This window comes from Mus musculus, chromosome 5 (genome assembly GCF_000001635.26).
Source record: "Mus musculus strain C57BL/6J chromosome 5, GRCm38.p6 C57BL/6J".
NCBI classification, from domain to species: Eukaryota; Metazoa; Chordata; class Mammalia; order Rodentia; family Muridae; genus Mus; species Mus musculus.
In genome coordinates this window covers 20,866,700-20,891,702 of record NC_000071.6, presented here as the reverse complement: position 1 = coordinate 20,891,702, position 25,003 = coordinate 20,866,700, and the positions used below count along the sequence as shown (strand labels likewise).

Genomic DNA, 25,003 nt, shown 5'->3' with positions numbered 1-25,003 from the left:
TTCTCTGTCCTAGTGAGACAACTGCTGGGATGTCTTTAGTTCCTGCCGTGTTATATGACAGAGTAGATGCACTCTTTCAACAGCCTACGGTGTTCTAGGTTCCATGCCCCCACCCCACCCCCACCCGGTCCTCTGCCTTCACTTCACAATCCCAGAGATACTGTTTTGCTCCAGATGACTCTTAGATAGGATTTTATTCTCTTTAGGAACATTCCATGGTGGTTCTTTTTCCAAAGGTCTATCACATTTACTATCATAATGAACAACCTTTATGATACAGTTCTTTCTACCCAGCCTGATAATACAGTATTTTCCATCTAATGTGGTCAGTTCTTGGCTTCACCAAATGATAGATTAAGTATACACTCATCTCAAGGTAACTCTGGGGGAATTGGTTCTGAGACCTGTTTTGCATACCCAGATCTTCAGGTGTTATGTAAACCACTTCTAGTTTATTTGTATCACCTAATATATAAATGCCATGTAAAATGTTTTTTCAGGGACAAGTCTATGTTCAGTAGAGACGCTGTATTCTTCCCATTCACCTTCAGTCTAGAATTGGTCAGCTCTGTGGGCAAGGAGCTCCTGGCTATTGAGAGCTGACTGTTTGCCATGCCCTCCATCTACTCTGCCGGAGAAATACCTGGACCACAGCACTGTGGAGTCTTGTCTTGTCTTTCCACCACCAGCTTTGTGCTGCTGCCTCAGTGGCTTGAGTAGAACTGTCTTATTTCCTGGGCTGCTTTTGGAGCACAGACTTGACATACATGTTAGTAAGGTATGGTGGGCTCTTGTGAAACCACAAACAAATGTCATTAAGTTTATTTTTCCTGTCATACCTGACACCTCACATAGTATGCTTTGTATTCTATAAATGGCTGAGGAAATAGAAGAACAAATGATGGACACTTTTGTAATTTAAAACCTCAATTCTTGGGTATAATTCATCAGAAATGTGGAGAAAATTAGATAAGCACTATGGGGAAATCAAGTTTGTGTTTTGTACTGTGCTCCTGGCTAGCACTTAAGGTAGCTGTGTAGGAGTTAATGTGTTAGACAAACTTAATCTAACCGTCATCTCCCCCTTTGCAGCTAGTTTTTCTGATGCTATTAAGTTATTACAAATTATACAAATTAAAGCTGCTCCGCCCCAGCCCCCTTGAGACAAGGTCTCCCGTATTTCTGGTTATCCTTGAACTTGCTTGTTTTGCTATGTGACCAAGCTGGTTTGAAACTCAGAGGTCCTCCTGCCTCTTCTTCCTGAGTGCTGGGGTTAGATGTGCCCCCTCTCCCCAACCATGGGTTTTCTCTGTGTAGCCCTGGCTGTCCTGGAACTCAGTAGACCAGGCTGGTCTTGAACTCAGAGATCCACTTGCCTCTGCCTCCAAAATGCTGACCTTGAAAGTGGCGTACTGCCACCACCTGGCTGGGATTAGATTTCTAATCAAATGATTAAAATGGCAATCATATAAGCAGCAACTTAATGGAATCTGGAGCAGAATTAAACTAGTTTTAACTCTTAATCATTCTGTTTACACTTTTGTGGCTCTTCCTTCTGATAGTATACAACAGAAAATCAGAAATAGTGAATCATGCAACTGTACAATTTTTCTTTGTGCCCTGTGAACTCTCAGGATTTGGGCAAGTACATAAACGTGAAGTATTTTCAGTCAATTGGGTAGGGCCACTTCACTGAGATTAGATAACGCATTTCTAGAACTGTAGTTGTAGTTTAATATAAGTGCGTTAACATAAATAGCCATATATTACCTGAGGAAATTGCTTCATCTAGTCTATGTTCCTTACCTCTGCACATGATAGGAGGTAGAACCCATCATGTTTATTGGAGAAAGTCAAATGACCAAACATGACAAATGCTCTAGCACACTGGTGCTTTGTTACAGACAGCCTCAGCTTCTGGGATTAAGTTACAACAGTAGATGTAAGAGCTGTGCTCTGGGTCTCACCATTTCCTTCATGTCTGCCTCTAGCTTGGGCTGAAGGATGGGCACATGGAAGAAGGTTCCTGAGGGAAGTGGAGGTAGAGGAGGTGTGGCAGTAAGTGGACATTTAAAAGGTCCTGTCAGATTGCAGACTGGTTGGAAGGTGGCGGCAGAAAGCTGCCTTAAGATAAGTGTGACTCACATAGCCAGAGTGAGCAGTGCAAGGGCTCACGAGAAACTGCATTCAATACCTAGTGTCTGAGAACGCATGTTCTACCTACTTTCAATTTTTACCCTCCTGAAACAGCATTTGGAGTCTAACTCTGCTGTTGTCAGAGCCCATGGCCAGACTTCATTTGCCTCAGTCGGTGTTTGACCGATACGAGCTGGCATCCTCAGTGCTAGCCATAAGTTAGGAATCCTTCATAACTTGGTAAATTAATGGGCAGCGTTTATTTTATAATTAGTGAATATTTCTGTATTATAAAGGAAGTATCTTGTAAGAAGGAGCTCAGGAAGGCATTTTTTTCCTTTAATACTATTCTTTTCCACTTGTAAGCATTATTTTTTATTGTTTCTCATGACTTGAAGTGTGTTTACTATTAAGACATATTAATAATTTATTGTGTATTATACAAGGAAAAAATTATATTGAGAACTATTCAGAGGCCATTAATATTGCTTTATCTTCATCTGTAAGCAGGTTGGTTATTGTGTTGCCTTTTGCATATATTTCTTGCCCATTTCTTTCCCTTCTTATTAAAATTGTTCTGGGAAAAGACTTTTTATACTTTTCCTCACCCAGAAGAGCTTCCAGTTAAGACAACTGCTTGAACAATTTTATCTGAACCAAGTAAACTTTATTTGCATTTACTTAATCATATATTCCCGTGACCAACCAGTTCAGATCGCTCAATTAAATTTGGAGTTACACTGATCAAGCTTGGAATCTTCTTTTCTAAATATTTTTATGACTCCTATTTTTAGACACTCAGAACTAACACTACATGGGCACTACACGACAGGAAGGTGTTCATAACTAGATTTTATTTGGTTAGCTCTTTAGTTTCAAAAACCTAACGATTTGCCAGGCGTGGTGGCACACGCCTTTAATCCCAATGCTTGGGAGGCAGAGGCAGGCGAATTTCTGAGTTCCAGGCCAGCCTGGTCTACAGAGTGAGTTCCAGGACAGACAGGGCTACACAGAGAAACCCTGTCTCGAAAATCTTTTTTTTTGTGTTGTGTGTGGCTGCTTTTGTTATTTTTATTTACAAGAGAGGAGTGCATTAAAATAATAATCTTTTGGGGTCCTTTGAAGACAACTCAGTAGATTAGATGCTTGCTGTTAAAGTAAGAGTACCTGTATGTGGATACTCAGCACCACAGAAAAGCTAGACATTTGGGTGGTGGGCACAAGTAGGTTCTGGGTGCAGGGGACTTACTGGCTACACTAGGTCTGGTAAGAGATCCTGCCTCAAAAACTCTGGTGGACAGCAATTGAGGAAGACAACAGGTGTTGACCTCAGCTTCCACACACATGCACAGATCCCTGCACACTGGTATCCACCAGACACATAATGATCTGTATGTTAAGACTCAAAACAGGGTTGCTGTAGCCAGGCTGACCTCAAACTCAAAACTCTGCTCCTCCAGCTGGTGTTACAGAATGTGTCACCACACTCTGCCTGCCTGTTAGAGCCTTTAAAACATCAAAATGGTCACTATTAGATTGCTAACAGAACTAAAACTCAAAGCTACATAGGACAAAATCGATGGAGGACAAAAGAGGGCAGAGTGGGTAAGAGCTCGTACCACTCACTCCCCCAGAGGATCTGAGTTTGATTTCAGGACCCAAGTCAAGCATCTTTACCAACTACAGCTCCGGGAAATCTGACACCTCTGGCCATTTCAGGCACCTGCATCTCCCTGTGCATACTATTGCGTGCACAAGTCCACCCTCACACACACAATTTAAAAAGATCCTACAAAACAATCTTAAAAGCACTTGTAAATTCAGCAGTATGAGCACCCGCTCCTGCAGAGAGGATCAGGGCTTGATTTCTAGCACCCAGCTGGGCTCAACCTCTGCAACCCCAGTTCTGGGCAACATTGTGTTCTCTTCTGGTCTCTAGGCACTGCTGCAGACACATCAGTACACATGAACTCAAAACTTTCAGAAGGATTGCTGGAACAACATTATGAACTAACCAGTACCCCGGAGCTCTTGACTCTAGCTGCATATGTATCAAAAGATGGCCTAGGCGGCCATCACTGGAAAGAGAGGCCCATTGGACACGCAAACTTTATATGCCCCAGTACAGGGGAACGCCAGGGCCAAAAAAGGGGAGTGGGTGGGTAGGGGAGTGGGGGTGGGTGGCTATGGGGGACTTTTGGTATAGCATTGGAAATGTAAATGAGCTAAATACCTAATAAAAAATGGGGAAAAAAAAAAAAAAGGATTGCTACCTGGATTTTATTGGCATTTGTTAAGTACCTTGTTACGGTAGCCACATAGTTTTTCAAAACTGACCACTTTGAATGAGGCACTATGTCTGAGACTTCCAAGACAAATAATTGGCATAACTAGTTTCTGATAGACTGGGAAAGTAGGTTCCCTAACTTCAGTAATAGGCAGCTCATCATCCTAAGCAGGAGGAAGCGCAAAGTGAGCCCATCCTATATAAAAATGCCACCCCAAGACTGAATTGGAACATGAGGTGGCACCCCTAAATATTTCCATAACCAATTTTCCCCTTCATAATTTAAAAGCATATTTACTCTGTTTATACAGAGCCACAATCCAGTAAATGTATCCACAGTTATTTAACTAAAGACTTTGTATTTACATCAAGTCCTGACTATACACAAGGTAAGAGGCATGTGGAAAAATGAGGTCAGAAACAAGCTTTATTTACACAGGGATAAAGATATCAACTTAGATTTTGAATAATTTAGCTTTGGATTGGCTACAAGTTCGTGCCACACCAATCCTGTTTCATAGTAGTTTAAGACTACACTTGATATTTTCCCTTAGTTCTGTTATCCTTTAAACTTGCAAACATTTGGAATACTGTATAGCTTGTTGAACAGCAACAGAAATGAGACGATGTACTCGGAGGTCAGTCTCTCACAAAAAAGACATTATATCCAAGTTCTGTTAGAGCGCCAGCCAGTAAGGCCCATAAAGGAATGAAGACATAGGAAAGATTCATGGTAGTAAACTGTTCCAGTTTAGCACACAGTGCAAGGCAGAAGGCTAACTTAAGTAACATTGCAATGAGGTACCAGGCTTTTTTTTTAATATTGTGCGATCCATGTCGAGGGTCAAAGCCAGACTTACACCGTCCGGCCATTTTCACAATCAGCATGACAAGAAGGATAGTGTCAAATATCCAGACTGGAATAAATATGAGGAACCAATTCCACGGTGCCTTCTCATCCAGTTTCAACACCAACATGATGAGGAAGAGTAATGTGAAAAGCCAGGTGAGGAGTACTCTCTGAGCCAAGGACATTCTCATTTAAACAGTTTAAAGAGGCTGTTTCGGGGATGAAATAAGGGAGACACACCCTGAAAAGAAAAAAGGTCACAATTTGATGGCAGAAACCACTTTGATTCCTAGTAAAGTTGCCTGATTCTCACTTCTCAGAGTCTCTAATTTGGAAAACATTCTAGCATTCAAAACCTGTTTTAGCAATAACCAACTATGTCTGCACACACATTCATATTTTCAATTCTGAATCATGTGTAAGTGTGTGGGTACTGCAAGTGCCTTCAAGAGGCTGGAGGTGGAAGATTCTACCGGAGCGCGGTTTAAGCAGCTGTGAGCCTCCCAACAGTGGGTGCCGGGAACAGCTCTCCAGTCCTCTGGAGGAACAGTCTGGCTTTTGTTTGTTTTGTTTTTCGAGACAAGGTTTCTCTATGTAGCTCTGGCTGTCCTGGAACTCACTCTGTAGACCAGGCTGGCCTCGAACTCAGAAATCTGCCTGCCTCTGCCTCCCAAGTGCTGGGATTAAAGGCATGCTCCACCACTGCCTAGATAGCAGTCTATGTTCTTAGCTGTGTTAACTGCGAAGCTCTCTTTCCAGTCCTTGCACCATTTCTTATAGTCCACGACTGACTTAAGATAGTGTGGACACTGGGCATGAACCTCATTCATGAGCAATTGGTTCCTTTTCAGTGTTATCAGGTCCAAGTCAAGCCTTTCGATGCACCACAGGGATGTTCTTAACCTCTCTGCATACTTGCAAACTTAAGAGTTTTGCATTTAATTTCAAGAGGTGCTAAAATAAAGCACCCGAGGTCAACACATTGAAACATGTTTTTTGAGGCAGGATTTGTGTATAGCCCTGGCTATCCTGAAACTCTGTAGACCAGGCTGGCATCAAACTCAGAAATCCACCTGCCTCTGCCTCTTCAGCACTGAGGTTAAAGGCATGTGCCCCACTGCTGGGTGCATAATGAAGTTTTTGAGGATAGAATGACTGATATAAACTTTATATAGTTTTTATAAACAGCAAGACTGAAGAGGTGTCACTGGCTAAATAATCCACACAGGACTGATAACTATACTTGCACATAATCCTTGTTTCTTGTATTTTTAAGTATTTCCTTGCTAGAGCAGACCACTAAAAAACTTGGGATTTTGTTATTACCCAGTGTTTAAAGATCCAATGACAGGGGCTAACTTTTATATCACTGTTCTCTTTTATTTTAAAATAGATTTCTTTTAAAAAAAACTTTTTATGTGTATGTCTACATGTGTGTGCCACATGAGCCCAGAAAAAAAATGTTCAGTGCTAAGATTCCTTCTGAATGTGAAGATTACCTGGCACCCCTGGTTGGTATCGCCTGGTACTAGAGTTACAGGCAGTCCTAATCGCCTTATGTAGGTACTGGGACTTGACTCAGGTCCTCTGATAGAGTAGCAAGCATTTTTAGCCAACAAGCAATCTTTCCATTACCCAGAACCTTAGCTCTGTTACTCTAGAATGCATCCTTATGCTTGGAAAGCCCAGTACCCAGTACCTCTCACTGCCAGAATATTTTTAATTTCTCTTATTTTTTTTTCAATGCTAGTATCACTAAGATAATTCTTAAGAACTTCTACTTTCAGTTGGGAATTCATTAACTTATACCTTAGCTTAAGGTATAAAGATGTATCTAATCTTCATGTATGGATTTACATTTCAAGATTTTTTTTTAATCGAAGCCTTGCGACCTTTAAGTGGAAGGGCAGATACAATGGGAATCAGAAGGCAAACTACATGCAGTGGAGTAAGGCAGCTTACTCAACAGAGGGCAAGGAAATGGCAAAAGCTGAGTAACATTTTATTCCTCTGATCACGTGGTCATGAGAGTGTGAGAGGCACAAGTAGGAAAATTTCCTTCTCTCCTTCCACCACCCAGGTCCTGGGGACTGAGCTCAGGCCATGGGCCTGGGTGGCAAGTGCAGCATTTACCTGCTCTTACCATCCCAAGAACAACTAAGTAGGAAAGTAATCTCCATGACAAAGCCACTGGCAAAAGACAGAGTGAAGACAGGCACACAGGAGAGAAGGGAAAGGTCACCAGGGGGAGAGGTAAACAAAAGGTGAGAGTGATGCAGGAGAAGCAGGGACAGACAAGAAGAGCTGTGGTCAATCTATTGCTAAAGTCTGCACATCTCGAGGATGCTAATCTTGGTAAACACACACCTGTTGAACTTTAGCAGTTGGATGCTGATGTCCTAGCACCTTCTCACTCTCAACTATTAGCAGTTTGTTTAGTTTGCAAATGCTTTGGACTGCAGGGATTTGGCAGACAGAGCTCTGCCTACATAGCCTGGCCAGCCTAGAACTTTGCTTACATAGACCAGCCTGGCCTTGAACTCTATCTAAAGAGCTACCTGACTTGACTCTGCTAGGACTTAAAGGCACAGGGGTATAAGGAACTGCTCACATTAGGTTAAGTCACGGAAGGCAATTTTCTGTACCAGTCTTTTACAAAAAATAGAATATAATGGAATGAGATTAAGTTTGGAAGCAGAGGTGGAGATGTGGGCAGACTGCTTAATTAACTGTGTGTTTTTAATCCTGTGAATTATGTTTGCTCAGTCCTAACCTCTGATTTGGTCAATTTAAAGAACCTTTAACAAAGTTTTGTGATTATTAATATCCTTAAACACAACTTTTCTATATGGTACAGGATAATACAAACTTTTTTCTCCCCCATCCCCACCCCCTTCAGGAACAAGTGCCAAGTCGAGTGCAATGACTATAGGCATTTTAGGACAAGAGGTGAAAGGAGGCCAGGGCCTAAGCTTATTGCGGTTACAAGTTTATAATTGTGGGTGGAAACAAAACTCGGTTGTAGAAAAGTATTCTCAACAATGGAGATGACCTTCCTGACATTTAACTGACGTTTAAGGATTACATACGCTGAACTACAGTGGTAATACAAGGTTCCAATTTTACAAAGACATACTGTTTTAATAGAATTTATTTGGTTTTTACCACCATTTTCTCTCTATGTGTTGGTCCAAGGCTAAGATTTGCTCAATAGATATTTCTCACTTAAGGTGGTTATATCTGTACACAGAAGGTGTTTTTTTGTTTTTGTTTTTTTTTGCCCGTATGATTCCGGATCCATTGTTGAAACCTTCAGAGTTTCTTTCCCCACACATGGAAATACACACCTGCATCTAGTAATTAGTTGTGCGTAGTAGACTCATCCAAGGTCCTTCCCATACCATTCCATTTCCCTTCTCCCGCTACTCTTAATACTTATAAATGAACTCTCCTTACCCGAAGACAGCTCTGTTTAACCAGCTCACAATTTCCTTCTCAAAATAAGTGGCCTCGCTGCTTACAACTTGGTTGACTTTAGGGCTCATCTGCCCTGGAACGTGAGGATCCTGCTAAACTATCCTGGTCTTTGGTTTGGAAATGCCCATGGTGGTTTCGCGGGAATATCTGGACTCTCCCAAACTCATGCTGGAATTTAATGCGTTTTTTGCAAGACGCATCCCATAGCCGTCGTGCAAACGCGCCCGCACGCAGCATGAAGGGGTGAGGTCACCCGGAGGCAGCACGGACAGGACAAGGGCCGAGCTCCCGACTCACCTGGTAGAGCGGCTGGCCGGAGAGCCGAGAGGGCAGCGAAGGTCGGGAAATCCGCCAGTTTGGATCCTAATCCTCTTCCACACTTTTCCCCCCATTAAATTCTTAGGCCCTCACATGATAATTAAGGAGAAGACATAGTTCCGCCTCTCCAAACAGCCGCAGCTGAGGCCCTCCGCACCTCAAGGTTCCGCCCACATCCGGGGCTGTTCCCGCCGCCCTTGGCCTATCCCGGAGAGCAGAGCGAACGGCGTTCGGCGCTCACGGGCCCGTTTTTCTTGTTTATTGGTTCATTTGGCCGCCAGTAACTGACTGCCCTCCGTTTTAGAGCGATAAAAAAGGGAGGCAATGACCGCGCCCCCTGGGCCCGCCCCTTAGTCCTATAGGTTGGTAGAAAAGTCAGTTTTCCGATCACGCCCGCCGTCGGGCCCGCCCTCGCTCGCCGGGACCCTCCCACCCCTCTCGCCCGGTCCCGTAACCTGCGGGCTGCGGCGCAGACTCCGTGGTCATGCGAGGAGCCGCGGAGGAGGCGGGGCGTCCCGGGAGGCGGAGCGCGGTGCGGGCGGCGCGAGCGGCGCGAGGGTGGAGGCAGCGCGCCGCCGGCGGCGGGGCTGTAGCTCTTTGGGCTCCAGCGGCGGCACTAGCCTTCGCGACTCTGCGCGTCTCCTAGCCGCTTCCCAGCGGCGCGGCGCCGGCGGCTACGGTAGGCGCCACAGCTCCATGCTCGGCGGGCCATGTGGAGGTCGCCGCACTCTGACAGGATCCCAGGGCTGTGCGGACCGGGCGGCGGAGCGGCGGGCGGGATGGGGGCGCGGGCTTCGTGGTCGCCGTGGCGCCCCCTGCCACGGGCACCTGCGGGCCCCGCTCGGCCGCGGCCCCCTCCCTTCGCCGGGGCGCGGCGGCTGCGGGCCGGAGCTCGGCGCGGTGTGGGCGCGCGCGCCCCTGCGCTCCTCTGGCTTGGGGTCGCGCGGTCCCCAGAGGGCGTGTGGGGGCGGCGGGTGGCCGGGCCGGGGCCCACGCGAGGTCCTCTAGCGGCCCGAGGCGCGCGCGGGCTCGCGGAGCGGTCGCCCTGCGTGCAGGCACTGCCCGCGCGGAAGGGCAGCTGCTGCTCCCGCAGCTCCGGCGCACGGGAGTTGCGGCTCCTACAGCGACCGCGGAGGGGCGGCTACCCGAGTCTCGCGCGTGGGCCTTGGCAGGGCATTTCAGGTCTGCAAACAATGCAGTGGTCCATAGGCATGCTTCACCTTGTTTCCGCCTCGTGTTGACAGCCAGCGTTCTAGTATTGTTCTGGTATTGTGCTTTCTAACTCATCACTGCCTTGTTAAACTTCAGGAATCATTTTGTTAACCATTTTATTTTTGTCCGGAGAACACCTGGGGACTGTATTAACATGTGCTACTGGGAAAGTACAATGTGGAGCAATTAATCTTCCTTGTGGGTTTTACATACTTGGGTGTATGTAAATTAGGTATGCAATTTACAATTGTTTTGTCAGTGGTAGACGTTGCTTACTTTGATGTTACTTTACGTGTAATACTTTAGTAATTTTTTATTGCTTTCATCAAACATTTTTAAGCGTTTCTTGCCTTTTTTCTTTTTCCGAGTCTTTGATTTTAAGTGATTATGAATTTGCTAGGTACTTTTGTAAATCGTTTTTCCTAACACTGGACTTCCACGTGCACTTTAGCTCAAGTCCTAACTTAGGTTTGGTGTACAGGCTATAGATTAAAAGGGAAAGAAACGGGTGTTTCTGTGAGTTTTATGATTCAGACTCTAGACCCCAGAGGAAAGAAATCAGGAGGTCCGGGTAGACTGAGCCATGTCTGGAACCAGAAAACAAGGTGGTTCCAGGAAATTTCTTAAGTTTTTCCCTCTTTGGAAGTAGTCTGCCTCCTGCACAGGGAAGCAGTTGAATGCATTAGATAGTATCAGAACTATCTAATGTTGGGTGGCGAGGATTCTGAGTTTTAGTATATTGTAGTAGATCATAAAAATGTATTTATTTCAAGTGCATCTAACTGTGTGGGCAGTCTTGCATAGCCAAGCTTGCAAGAGTTAAATATTTTAAAGGTCAAATTGGCACTGGAGAGTTGATGCTAAAAATAAAGATGACCTGAACAGTTTTTAAGTGGAAACCTTTTTGGCTTGTTCAGTTTATGTATAATTGTAGGGAATATGTAATGCATATATCGTCACTAAGAGAATTTATGTTAGTATGTTGAAAAAAATGAAGATCATAAATTAGTTGGATTATTTATATATTATATTATGTCACATAATCCAATGAGTAATTACTATTCTCTATTATTACAACTAAGATTTAGTTAACTAATGGTTCGAGATTTTAATGGTAATAAGTTGATAGATTCACTTGTAACCAATTTAATTACAAGGACTACATTTCAAGTATGCTTTTGGACTACAGTTAAATGGGAGTAGACTTGGTAGAAAGAGACTAATAGACAACAGTGTTGCGGGGTGATAAGCTGAGTCCAAGCTCTTTCTCTTGAAACACTTTCAGATCACTGTGTAAACGCAATTTTGAGTGTTGTTAAAGATGTAGGGACGAAGTCAATCACTGTCACTCTTCTTAGGAGTCAGCGGGTTTGTTTTTTTTTTTTTTTTTTTTTTTTTTGGTTTTCGAGACAGGGTTTCTCTGTGTAGCCCTGGTTGTCCTGGCACTCACTTTGTAGACCTGGCTGGCCTCGAACTCAGAAATATGTCTGCCTCTGCCTCCCAAGTGCTGGGATTAAGGGCATGCGCCACCACCGCCCAGGACTGCCAGGCAGGAGTCAGCGGTTTAAGAGGAGCGATACTTAAACAAAGGATAGCACCTTACTGTGTTGTGACTGTGTGGAATCTGGCTGACTTTATGGAGAGTTTAAAGGATAGGTACTTGGGTCACGTGTGGTAGCATGTGCCTTTAATTCTATCTAGGTTTTGAGAGCCAGAGACAGGGAGATGTCTGGATTCTAGGACAGCCAAGTGTACATAATGAGACCTGTTTTAAAGCAATAACGACAAAAACCAAACCAAAGGGGTTGGGGAGATGGCTCATTGGTTAAGAGCACTGGCTGCTCTTCCAAAGGACCAAGGTTCAAATACACATGCGGGCAAAACATCAGTGCGCATAAAAGTAACACTGGCTGCTCTTCCAGAAGACCTGGGTTCAGTTCCCAGCACTCACATGGCTGCTCATAACTGTAACTCCAGTTCCAGGAGATCCAACATCCTCCTCACCCAGACATACATGCAGGCAAACCATCAATGTAAACTTAAAACAGAAAGAAAGAGAGAGAGAGAGAAAGAAAGAGAGAGAAAGAAAGAGAGAGAGAGAGAGAGAGAAAGAAAGAAAACCAAACCAAAACAAGATAGTCACTAGAGTTTGAATACCTGTTGATCTTTTTTACTGTGAGCATGATACCACATCAGTTTCCTTATTTGTTGAACAGAGAGGATAGTACTTGTAAGTGAATATTAAGTACTAAATAAAATGATAAGCACTGAACAAAGAAGGAAGAACATGTATCTTTTATTTTTTAAGAGAATGGTTGGGAGGTCCAGGGAGGAGGTTTCTTTTTTTTATTATTATTAGATATTTTCTTTATTTACATTTCAAATGTTACCCCTTTCCTGGTTTCCCCTCTGAAAATACCCTCCTCCTACCCCCTTCACTTCCCCCCGCTCACCAACCCACCCACTCTGGCTTCCTGGCCCTGGCATTCCCCTCCACTGGGGCATAGAGCCTTCACAGGACCAGGGGCCTCTGGGAGGAGCTTTCTTGAGCATTGGAGACTTAAGTAGTTTCCATAAATAGAGAAGGAAGGAAGATACTCCATACAGGAGAAGACAGTCTCACACCATGAGTCTAGCTTGAGAGAATGGGAATTGTAGCATTATATATAAGTCCTTGTATATCAACAATAAATGCTGATTTGCATAGATTGTGTCTCGGCAGAGTGAGTATATCCGATTTTGAAAATCAGAAATTGCCAAATAATCATTTTAGTTATTTTTTTTTTTTTTTTGTTACTGTGACAAAACACCACGACCAAAAGCAACTTATAAAACGTATTTAATTTGGGGCTTATGGTTCTATAGGTGAAGAGTCTGTGACCATCATGGTCTGGGGAGGCTGGCATCAGGCAGCTGGAGGGTCCTGAAATAGTAGCTGAGAACTTACAAGTTGATCCACGAGCATTAAAGCAGAAAGAAAGAGAAAAACTGGAAATAAATGGGCTTTTACCCCCAAGTGACGTAACTCCTACAACAAGGCCATCTCTCCTAACTCTTTCTTCTCTAACAGTTGCTAACTGGAGGGCCTAAAATAAGTGAGCCCGTGGGGGCCGTTCTCACTTAAACTATGACATACACTTAGAGAAGCAGTCTGTCTGTTATATTTTTACCTAATAGTTACCCTTCACTTATTTTCCAAGTGCCTATTCAGTACATTTTTAAACATGTCTGATTAGTCACCATTTCATTGAGCTTTTTCTTTCTAAGCTGTATATGAAGACAACAAAACACTGGCAGAAGCCTTTGCACTCTATTTTGCCTCCTTTATATAGGAATCTTTTTTGTTTGTTTGTTTTTTGTTTTTGTTTTTTGTTTTTTTTCGAGACAGGGTCTCTCTGTATAGCCCTGGCTGTCCTAGAACTCACTTTGTAGACCAGGCTGGCCTGGAACTCAGAAATCCGCCTGCCTCTGCCTCCCGAGTGCTGGGATTATAAAGGCCTGCGCCACCACGCCCGGCTATATAGGAATCTTAAAGTGGCTTTTGTTGTTCCTAATCTCTGCCTAGTCTAGAAACTCCTATATCAGCCGATTTCCTCCCTCCCTCCCTCCCTTCTTTCTTTCTGTTCCTTTTTGAGACAGGGTCTCATTATGTAGCGTTAGATGGCCTGGAACTCCATATAGACCAGATTGGCCTTGAGCTCAGATTCTACTTACTCTGTCTGGGACTAAAGGGATGTGCCATGTGCCAGCACAGCCGCTTACTATCTTAAAACCAGCGTGGGATAGGTTGGTGGGGCAGAATGTTTTCAATTGGGACTGCACTTGAAACTGAGAGAAAGGGTCCATGTTTATATTTATCTTGTTAGCATGGAACTCTACAGACACTGGGTATATAAAACTGAACCATCCTCACTTGATCACCAGAAATATCTGAGTAAGATGCACATACAGGTGACATTTAGGACAGCCGTATTTTCAGTTCAGGTTGTTAGTGTTATGCAAGTAGCTGGAAAAAAAATCCATAGGTTTGCAAAGAAAATGCTGACTGCTTCCTAAAGCAGGTATTTTCTTCCTCGGCAAGAAAGAAAATATGCTGGATTTAATTCTGAATAGTGAACTTGAACTGGGGCAGGAAATGGCTGTGGCTGAAGAACTCCCTGATAATAATCATAGCTAGATTAAATTTGACATTTAGTGAGAGGAAGTAAAGAAAAGAATGCAGTTTTCTGGATGTAGAAGCAGTAGAAGAACTATTGGGAGTTTATCTGCAGAAATTTTGAAGACTAATAGTAGGCACTGATAACATTTAATAAAAAACCTCAAATGAGCTGATAATAAAACAATAAAAGATAGCAAAACTGTATGAAAGATATTTGAAAGTTATGTGCACAAGTTACAGTCTTCCACAGATTGAGGATTAGGTCTGAATTCTGTCATTGACCAATTCAGCAACTCTGGGTTCATTTAGTAACTTTTTTTGAAGTTTGGTTTTATTCTTGAAATGCAGATGTCTATCTTGTTGCACTTTGATGTTAAAATACTTAAGTGAGCTCTTAGACACCTTGACATAGTATTTGACTCATTAGACTTTCTCAAAAGCTGACTGTTGTGATTCTTTGTCTGCATTGAACTTTAGAAAGCAGTCTGGTGGCAGTGGCACACTCCTTCAATCCCAGTACTTGGGAGGCAGAGGCTGGCATATATTTCTGAGTTTGGGGTCAGCCTGGTTTATGTAGTGAGTTCTAGGACAGCCAGGGCTACGTCATGAGGTGACCCTGACTCAAAACAAATCAAAACAAAAATAATCAACAGACCTAATAGAAAACTCCAGAACAAGGTAACAGAACTAGAAAATAGCAAAAATAACTCAGGAAGAAGCAATACTCTGCTAGTCATTTATAGGCAGTGTTTAGTAAAAAATTACTAGAACCACATATATATGTAATGAGTTTAATATTCTTAATGTCAAGAACATAAACTTAATGAAACTGGGTCTCAGCGATGTGATTAAAGCATATAGATAAAGGAACTTATTTTTCCTTAAGTCTTCATCTTATTTCTGAAATATTTTTCCATATACATGCATTTGTGTGTGTGTGTGGGGGTGTGCACAGGAACATGTTTGTGTATAAACCTAGGACAGAAGTTAGCATTGAGTATCTTCCTCAGTTAAGCCCTATCCTCACTGGACTCGGAGCTCACTGATGGGGCTAGCCTGCTGGCCAGCAAGCCCAGGATTCTCCTGTCTACCACCCAGGTGATGTGCAGGGATTACATGTGGACCGACGACCACCTGGCTTAATTGGGTTTGGGTAACAGGTCTGAGAATCTCATGCTTGCAGGGAAGCTGGGAATTGAGCCATCTCCTAGACTTTTATTTCTAAAATCTTTAATGAGATTAATTACTTAATTTTCAAAATGCTTTTTAACTTCATTATTATATCTGCATATGATGCATGAGCGTGAGTGTGTATGCAGGTCAGAGGGCAGTTGGTTCTCTTCTACTTTTCCATGGGTTTCAGGGCTCAGTCTAAGAAAGTCAGGCCTGTGTGGCAAGTGCTTAACCCACTGAGTTATCATCTACTGGGTCCTTGTCTTAGTTACTGTTCTGCTGTGACAAAGGACCATGACCAAGGCAACTTAGGGAAGAGTGTTTTGGGGGCTTACAATTTCAGAGAGCTAGTACATGATGTCTGTCATGGCAGGGAACAAGGGTGGCAGGCACGCGTGGCACTGGAGCAGTAGCTGAGAGCTTATGTCTCATCTACACGCTCGAGGCAACGGGAGGAGGGGAAAGCTACCTGGGAGTGGTGTGAGCCTTTGAAACCTCCGACTGGAGGACCAAGCATTTTAATGTATGAGCCTATGGGAGGCATTCTCAGGCAAACCACCACATTCTACTCCCTGGCTTCTATATACTTGTAGCCGCATCGTAATGCAAAATGCATTTAGTCCATCTTCAGAAGTCCCCATAGTCAAGGCAACTTTTAGAAGAGTGTACTGGGGCCTTCAGTTTCAAGAGTTAGGTTAGTTCATGATTGTCGTGGTGGGAAGCATGGTAGCCGGCGGGAATGGTGCTAACGCTGGGCCTGAGCACTTATATCTCATCCTCAAATACAAGGCAGAGAGAGTTAACTAGGAATGGCATGGACTTTTGAAAGCTCAAAAAACCATTCCCAGTGACATCTCTGGCAAGGTTCTTGTACTGGTTGGTTCTGTGTGTCAACTTGACACAAGCTGGAGTTGTGTCATAGAGAAAGGAGCTTCAGTTGAGGAAATGCCTCCACGAGATCCAGCTGTAAGGCATTTTCTCAATTAGTGACCAAGGGTGGGAGGGCCCCTTGTGGGTGGGACCATCTCTGGGCTGCTAGTCCTGGGTTCTATAAGAGAGCAGGCTGAGCAAGGCAGGGGAAGCAAGCCAGTAAGGGACATCCCTCCATGGCTTCTACATCAGCTCCTGCTTCCTGACCTGCTTGAGTTCCAGTCCTGGTTTCCTTTCATGATGAATAGCAATGTGGAAGTGTAAGCCGAATAAACCCTTTCCTCCCCAACTTGCTTCTTTTTTTTTTTAATTTGATATTTTCTTTATATACATTTCAAATGCTATCCCAAAAGTTCCCTGTACCCTCCCCCCGCCCTCCTCCCCTCCCCACCCACTTCCACTTCTTGGCCCTGGTATTCCCCTGTACTGAGGCATATAAAGTTTGCAAGACCAAGGGGCCTCTCTTCCCAGTGATGGCTAATTAGGCCATCTTCTGCTACATATGCAGCTAGAGACACGAGCTCTGGGGGTACTGGTTAGTTCATATTGTTGTTCCACCTATATGTTCAGCTCCTTGGGTGCTTTCGCTAGCTCCTCCATTGGAGGCCTGTGTTCCATCCAGTAGATGACTGTGAGCATCCACATCTGTATTTGCCAGGCACTGGCATAGCCTCACGTGAGTCAGCTATATCAGGGTCCTTTCAGCAAAATCTTGCTGGCATATGTAATAGTGTCTGGGTTTGGTGGCTGATTATGGGATGGATCCCTGGGTGGGGTAGTTTCTGGATGGTCCATCCTTTCATCTTAGCTCCAAACCTTGTCTCTGTAACTCCTTCCATAGGTATTTTGTTCCCTATTCTAAGGAGGAATGAAGTATCCACACGTTGATCTTCCTTCTTCTTGATTTTCTTGTGTTTTGCTAATTGTATCTTGGGTATTCTAAGTTTCTGGGCTAATACCCACTTATCAGTGAGTGCATATCATATGTGTTCTTTTGTGATTGGGTTATCTCACTCAGGATTATATCCTCTAGATCCATCCATTTGCCTAAGAATTTCATAAATTCATTGTTTTTAATAATTGAGTAGTACTCCATTGTGTACCACATTTTCTGTATCCATTCCTCTGTTGAGGGGCATCTGGGTTCTTTCCAGCTTCTGGCTATTATAAATAAGGCTGCTATGACTTGCTTCTTGGTCCTGATGTTTGTCAGGAATAGAAACCCTGACTGAAACATGGTGCTTTAAAATGTTACTTTTAGTCGGGTGTGGTGGTGTACTTCTGTAATCACAGCACTGGGGAGGCAGAGGCAGCTGAATCTCTGAGTTCCAGGCCAGCCAGGCCAGCCAGGGCTACATAGAGAAACAAGATTACTTTTAAAACATTTGTATGTGTATATCTTGTATAGAGAGCATATTTTCACTCCTTTTCTTGTCTCTGCCCTCCCTTCTCCTGCTAGTGCCCTTTGACTCCCTAGGCATTTCTGTTTTTTATGGTGTGTGTGTATGAAATCTAGAACTCAGAAATAAGAGAAAACATATTTGTTTGTCTGAGATTGGCTTAATTCATTAGCGTGATTATGTCCAGTTGCATCCTGCAAAGGACAGAACTTTGTTATGGCTGAAAAAAGGTCCATGGTGTGCATGTGTCATGTTTTCCTATCTATCCTGTTGGACACCCAGATGGTCCCATACTTTAGCTATTGGGAGTAGTACTACAGTAAACACCGATGTGCAAGGATCTGTGTGATTTATTGGCTTGGAGTCCTATGGGTATATATATACCCAGGAGTCATAGAGCTGACTCATAGAAGATCTGCTGCTGTGTTTTTATGAAACCTCTCCACAGACCTCCACAGTGGCTGTGTGCCAGCTTACATGCCCACTGTCATTCAAGGTTCCCATTTGTCTGCAGCCTTACCTGCAGTTGTTACTTGTCTTCTTAACTGAGGTGATGACTGGAACAAGGGAGACTCTCACTGTGGTTTTACTTTGCATTTGCAATTTTGATTTGATGGCTAGTGAAATGAGAGATTTTTTCATACATTTATTGGCCATTTACTTTTTTATGAACTGCTCATTTCATTAGCTCCTCTAAATACTACTTTGATTATTTCACTTTTTGATTATACAGATCTTGGTATATCTTTTTTTATTGAAAAAGTTAATATTCATTTATCTTTGTGTATATTTGTGCTTGCATGTGTATGTATGTGTGCTGCCCTCAAGGACACATGGGCACTGTGTACGTGCTGTGGCTTATGTGTGGATGTCAGAGGACAGCTTGGAGGGTTTTGTTTTTCCCTTTCCCTGAGTTCCGGGGATTAAATGCAGGCTGTCAGGTTTGTTGGAAAGCACTTTCACCTGGTGAGTTATCTTGCTGGTCCCATTTTAAACTTAAGAAGACTTATTTTATTAACCCTTGATATGGTCTGTCCATCTGTCTGCTTATTATGGGTTAATTTTGTTTTTGAGATGGTCTGATTTTGTAGCTCTGTCCACACTGAAACTTGTGGTAACCCTTCTGACTGTCATCCCAAGGGCCAAAAGTACCTATGTGTGCCACCACACTGTGTGCCACCACACTGGCAGAGCTCTGTCTTAAATGATTCACGTGCTCTTGAAAAGAATCCCGGGAATTCTAATGAAGTTAAATTGATTGATAGCATTAACTCTTTAATATTCTTTGATTTTTTTTTCCCCTCTCTCTACTTGTTTTCTTTATCTGTGGACTGATTGATTTCCTAGCACTTCTTTCAGTTTTTCCTAAATACATTTTGAAATTCTTGTACTGCATGTATTCATACTTTGGATCGTATGATCTCTCAGTGAATTAGAGTCCTTTACTCTATATTATATAATTGCACCTCTTATTTCTGGTGATATACTTTGGACTGAAACCTACTTTACATGGCCTTTGAGCTTCTTTTGATTACTGTTAGCATAGTATATTGTTTTAATTTTTATGATTTACTTATTAATTTGTGCATATATGTATAGATAGATGTATGTGTTGTGTGTATGCTTACGTGCATGTGGATGCCAGAGGTCATTGTCAGCTGTTTTTCTCAATAACTTTTTCACCCTGTTCTTTGAGGCAGTGTCTCTTTTGAGCCCACCAGTTGGTTAAATTGGCTGGCCAGCACACACCAGGCCCAGAGACTTAAATGTCTAAATGAGCTCCAGGTGATAACATTTAACTTTGGCTTGCATTTCAGAATCCACTTTATCATTTCTCCTAATTAATTTGTTCCATTTACATTTAATGTGATAGTTTAAGTCTACCAACTTGTTTATTGAGACAGGGTCTCACTGTGTAGTACTGCCTGACCTGGAACTCACAGAGGTCACTCTGCCTTTGCTTCTTAAACTCTGCTACTAAGTCTGACATCTTGCTGTTTGTTTTATTTGTTCTTTTTTGCCTTGTAGATCAGCTATTGTCATTGTCATTGTTTGTTTGTATTGGATAGTGTGTAACTTATGTTTAAGTAAACAATGTTTTATATTGAGAAATACCACATTCTGGTTCTCTTTTAAACTTGGTATGCTCACTGGGCTGTGGTGTCACACCCCTACCTTTGATCCCAGCACTCGAGGCAGAGAGAACTCCTATGAGTTCAAGGCCAGCACGGTCTACAGACTGGGCTCCATGACAGCCAGGGCTACAAAGAGAAACTTTCTTGAAAAACAAAACAAAGTATTTTTGTAGCTTTTTTTTTTTTCTTTCAATTTTGTTAAATATATAGAACATTTAGGGGGAAAGGGTTCTTAAATTTATTCACTATTTTCAGAGCTCTTACGTTTTTTTCAGTAGTCATAGTTTTGTATTTGATGTCATTTTCATTTTGCTTGAAGGCCTTACAGTCATAGTTGCCATAGTGCCAAGTTTCTGCTGCTGAATTCTGTTAGCTTCTTATGTCTGACAACCTTTTGGTTTGGATGGAGGGAGTGAAGCTTTGGCTTTTGACCATGCCACAAGTGCTGTTACTGATGGGGAGCCACTCCTATTGAACTGCACCCTTCCCCAGTGCCGGGAAGTACTACTTCTGTGCTTTTTCCTACATAGTTTATAATCTAAGGACCTGCGTTTAACTCTTCAATTAATTTTGAAGTAATTTTAGTATATAATGTAAAACAATGGTATACAGATCCCTATATTTCAGACTAGTATGTGTGATGGAAGAGTTTGTCCTTCTGCCATTGAGTGATCTTACTTTCTTTGTTAAAGATTATTAGACCATGCTCTTGAAGTCTTAATTCTGTTTCATTTGTCGTTTTACCTTTTTGTCAGTACCAAACTGTTTTCATTATAGCTTTGCAATTTATTTTATAATCAGGAAGTTTGAATCTTACAGATCAAACTGTTTTTTTCAGGCCCTGTAAAATTCAATATAAATTTTACTGTAAAAATTTCTGTATCTGCAAAACATGCCATTGGAATTTTAATAGGTGTTACATTGTATCTGTAGATTATTTTGGATATTGTGTACATAATGGCATCAAGTCTTTCAATCAAGGAACATAAAATGTTTTTTTTTTTTTTCAAATTTCTGATTTCTTCCAGCAATGTTTTGTATAGCTATTTTGTACTAAATTAATTTGTATCAAAACTATACATTTTGTGGTACACACCTTTAATCCCAGCACTCAGGAGGCAGAGGCAGGCGGATTTCTGAGTTCGAGGCCAGCCTGGTCTACAAAGTGAGTTTTTGAAACCCTGTCTGGAAAAACAAAACAAAACAAAACAAGAACCCCAAACCAAACCAAAAAACTATACATTTTAATAATCTTGTTTACAAATCTTGTCATCTTCCTTACTTTTGTTTTTTTTTTTCCTCATTGCTACAGCTTGTAAATTTTGTCTGAATGCTAGACAGTTGAGTACTTTATGTTGTTTCCATCTGTATTTTCTTTGTATCATTTTAAATATTATTAAGCATTCTTTTCTCTTCTTTTCTTTTCTTTTCTTTTCTTTTCGTTCGTTCGTTCGTTCGTTTTGATTTTGTGAGACAGGGTTGCTCTGTGTAGTGAATTCCTGACTGTACATATGGGAATAGTAGTTGCAGAACCTTGAAGATGTTGGCTCCCCTAGGACAGGATTTAAAGATAGTTTTAAGTTGCTATGAATGCTGCTCCTCTAGAAGAGCCTCCAGTTCTCTTAACTGCTGATTCATGGCTTCAGCCCCATAGCATGTAATTTATGTATAGAGTTTTGAAGTAAGAAGTTACATGGAAAAAACCAAAGTGTCATTATTAGTGTTGTTATAATAAATCTCAGAGGACATTAGCCAGAGTATAGCAGATACCAGGCTGACTGAGTGTGGTACTGTTCATCTCCACCAGTTAATTCTCTCTGCCTCCCTCTCTTTTTCCCTCCCTTTCTTTCTCCCTCCTTTCCTCCCTTCCTTTCTCCCTCCCTCCTTCCCTCCCTTCCTCTCTCCCTCCTTACTTTCCTCTCTCCCACCCTCCCCCCTCTCCTCTTCTTCCTCCTCTTCTTCCAAGATTTATTTACTTTTATTTTATGTATATGAGTGTTTTGCTTACGTGTATGTGTGTGGACCACATCTGTGCCTGGTGCTCTTGGTTACTAGATGAGTGTCAGATCTCCCTGGGAGTGGAGTTACACATGGTTGTGAGCTGCCATTTGGGTGCTGAGAATTGAACCCAGGTCCTCTGCAAGAACAGCCAATGCTTTCAATTGCTGAGTCATTTCTCCAGCCCTGTAAAAGGAGTAGTTTAAAAGTATATTACAGCTTACTAGTGTTGTTTGTTTGTTTTTGAGACTAAATTATTCAAATTATACCCAGATTAATCAAATATATTACTTCTACATTTTTAGGATTATTTATTTATTTATTTATTTATTTTTATTTTTTATTTTTTACAGGGTTTCTTGTGTAGCCCTGGCTGTCCTGAAACTCACTCTGCAGACCAGGGTGGCCTCGAACTCAGAAATCCGCCTGCCTCTTTAGAATTCTATTGGCATGGAATCCTCCCCTTTAGTCTCTGTCCCTTGAGGTTAAGTGAGGTCCTTGAAGCAGCAGACAGTTACTCTATGTATATATGCATGGAGAATTTAATCCATTTTCCAACAGATAGTTAAATAGGTAAGGCCTTCCCTGTTGCTTAGAGACCACACCAGTAACCTTTGCTAGTTTTGTTGTATCACCTTCTTTGCTTTTCTTGCTGTTTTCCTTTATGGTTATAGGATTTAGTCTGCTCTAGATTGCTTGCTTATTTGTTTTGTTTTTACACTGTAGATTTTTCTTTTGTGGTAGCTGAGGCTAATAGAAACAATATTTGATTGTAACCAGCTATTTTGAAATGATAGCACTTTTAGTATGGTCATAAATAATAGAAGAAATTGATTGAAGAAGGAGAAAAATACTAATATGAAAACCATTTTTATTTCTTTTTATTTTACAGTTTTTGATATCCTGTTTTTGCATCTTTCTATATTTCTTAACTTTAGCATGTTAGTGCAGTTGTGGTCTTGATTCTTGTACTGTGCAGTTTGTCTTGCTTGTAAGTCTTACATCCAAGATCTTACCAGACATGATATGTATAAGATGATCAAAGTCTGTAAACTAACATTTTAAATATTTTTTTAATGTACAAATGTTCATATTTCACTAGTTACCATAGTGTGTGTTTTAGAGCAAAAGAAGGATCAGGATCACGTTGTATTTAATTGTCATGTCTCTGCTTTCCCTTAAACAACAGGATGTTCCTGAGCCTATATTTGTATTTCATGATTGACATTTTTAAAGCATTGAGGCCAGTTATTTTGTAGAATATTTTTCTACATTAGTTTGTCCCTCCTAGCTTCCCACCCTTTCCTTCCACTCCTAGTCTTCACAACTACTAAGTATCTTTTTTTAGAATTGTTTTGAGATTGTATCATTATTTTATTACTCTTGAACATACTTATTTGTTTTAATAGTGGTTATTCTTTACTATTTTAAAATAGTTGACAAATGGTATTTTTTCCAGTTCTCTGACTTATGTTTATCAAAGTTTAGTAGTGGCTTTAGTTTTAAATTACATTCACTCATATATCTCATATGCTAGGAGTGGTGTACATGTGGCGGTCAGGACAGCCCATGAGCGTGGATCCTTTCCTTTACTAAAGTCTGTGTCCCAGGGGTCAGCCTGCAGTTCTCAGGCTTGGTGGCAAGCATCTTTTAACCACGGATCTAACTTGCCTGGATCTAATTTCTCGTAATAAAGTAAAATTTCTCTTTGATACTCAATCATTCATTCATTCAGTATTAGTATAGACTCATTGGTGGCTAATTTACCAATGTTCTTGTGAGTCTTTGAGCATTTTCTTATTTTCTGAGTCAGCAAGATAGTTTAGGATCATTTAAAACTGACTGTCCTGTTGGGATCAAGTATTTCTCTAAGGAATGTGAAATGGATTTAGACATTTTCATGTTAGACATCTTATTGCTACTAAGGAATTAATTGCTTCTAGGTGCACACAGTGGACATAGTCAAACGTATATGTAGAGGGGTATGTATAGTGTACATTTACTTTTCAGAAAGGGATATTGAGTTGACTGGTGTCATGGCTATTAAAAATAAAGACAGGGCAGAGGTGCACACACCCAGAGGCAGGAAGATTCTGAGTTCAAGACCAGCCTGGACTATAGAATGAGTTCCAGGACAGCCAGGGCTACACAGAGAAACATTGTCTCAAAAAACAAACAGAAAACAAAGAGAGGAGAAGGCGGGGCATATAGTCTTGGCTACATAGCCTCATCATTGTTCTTAAAAGAAACTGTAAAGCTGAGTGTGGTTATTTACAATACCAGCTATTTGGGAGACCTGCTATGGTGCATTTCAGGTTTGAGGTTTATGGGATCCTGTTACAGGAAAATGAGGAGGGGAGCTGGAGTTCAGTTCACTGAGCCCTGGGCTCATTTATCAGTTCTGAAAAGAAAGAACTAACTCCACTGTTCCTGAGATGAGTAGACATTCTTTATTTTTCTTTTTTTTTTTCCTCTCACTCTGCCCCATTCGCTCCAACCCAAAGATTTATTTATTATATGTAAGTACACTGTGGCTGTCATCAGACACACCAGAACAGGGCATCAGATCTCATTATGGATGGTGGTGAGCCACCATGTGGTTGCTGGGGTTTGAACTCAGGACCTCCGGAAGAGCAGTCAGTGCTCTTAACCACTGAGCCATCCCTCCAGCCCCTAGTAGACATTCTTGACACAAAAAGATTGTTTTATTGGTTAACTCAATTCTAGGAAAGAGATTTTATTTGTAGAGGAAGGGAACCTGAATGGGAAAGACTTGGGCTGTCAACACACTCGAGAGATAGATACATTCTGACTTTGAGTTGTCTGTAGAGTCAGAGAGATACTCATTAACATTGAATTGGAAAGTAAACAACTTAACAATTTTCACCTAGTCTTCTTAAAGATGGCACTCACCACTTGACTGTGCAT

The 25,003-nt window shown here is 41.9% G+C and overlaps 2 protein-coding genes across 5 annotated transcripts in view; one reads left to right on the top strand and one right to left on the bottom strand.

Moving 5' to 3' along the window:
* Positions 1–4,832: 4,832 nt before the first annotated feature.
* Tmem60 (transmembrane protein 60) lies at positions 4,833–9,250 on the bottom strand. Its single transcript, NM_177601.3, has 2 exons — positions 9,048–9,250; positions 4,833–5,514 (listed from the first exon to the last, which is right to left on the bottom strand). The coding sequence occupies exon 2, from the start codon at positions 5,462–5,464 to the stop codon at positions 5,063–5,065; it is 402 nt and encodes a 133-aa protein (NP_808269.1). The 5' UTR covers positions 5,465–5,514; positions 9,048–9,250; the 3' UTR covers positions 4,833–5,062.
* Positions 9,251–9,565: 315 nt separating this feature from the next.
* Positions 9,566–25,003, top strand: part of Phtf2 (putative homeodomain transcription factor 2) — a 123,474-nt gene continuing 108,036 nt past the window's right edge. For 2 of the 4 annotated variants that reach the window (XR_003955706.1, XM_006535801.2), the window contains exon 1: positions 9,566–9,747. The gene's annotated coding sequence lies outside the window, so the exon portion shown is untranslated. The remainder of the gene's footprint in view (positions 9,748–25,003) is intronic. The other 2 variants (NM_172992.3, XM_030254785.1) reach the window with 2 other exon arrangements.

Excerpts from the sequence above, each read along its gene's own strand:
- Tmem60 (NM_177601.3), bottom strand. The coding sequence starts at position 5,464 with ATGAGAATGTCCTTGGCTCAGAGAGTACTCCTCACCTGGCTTTTCACA.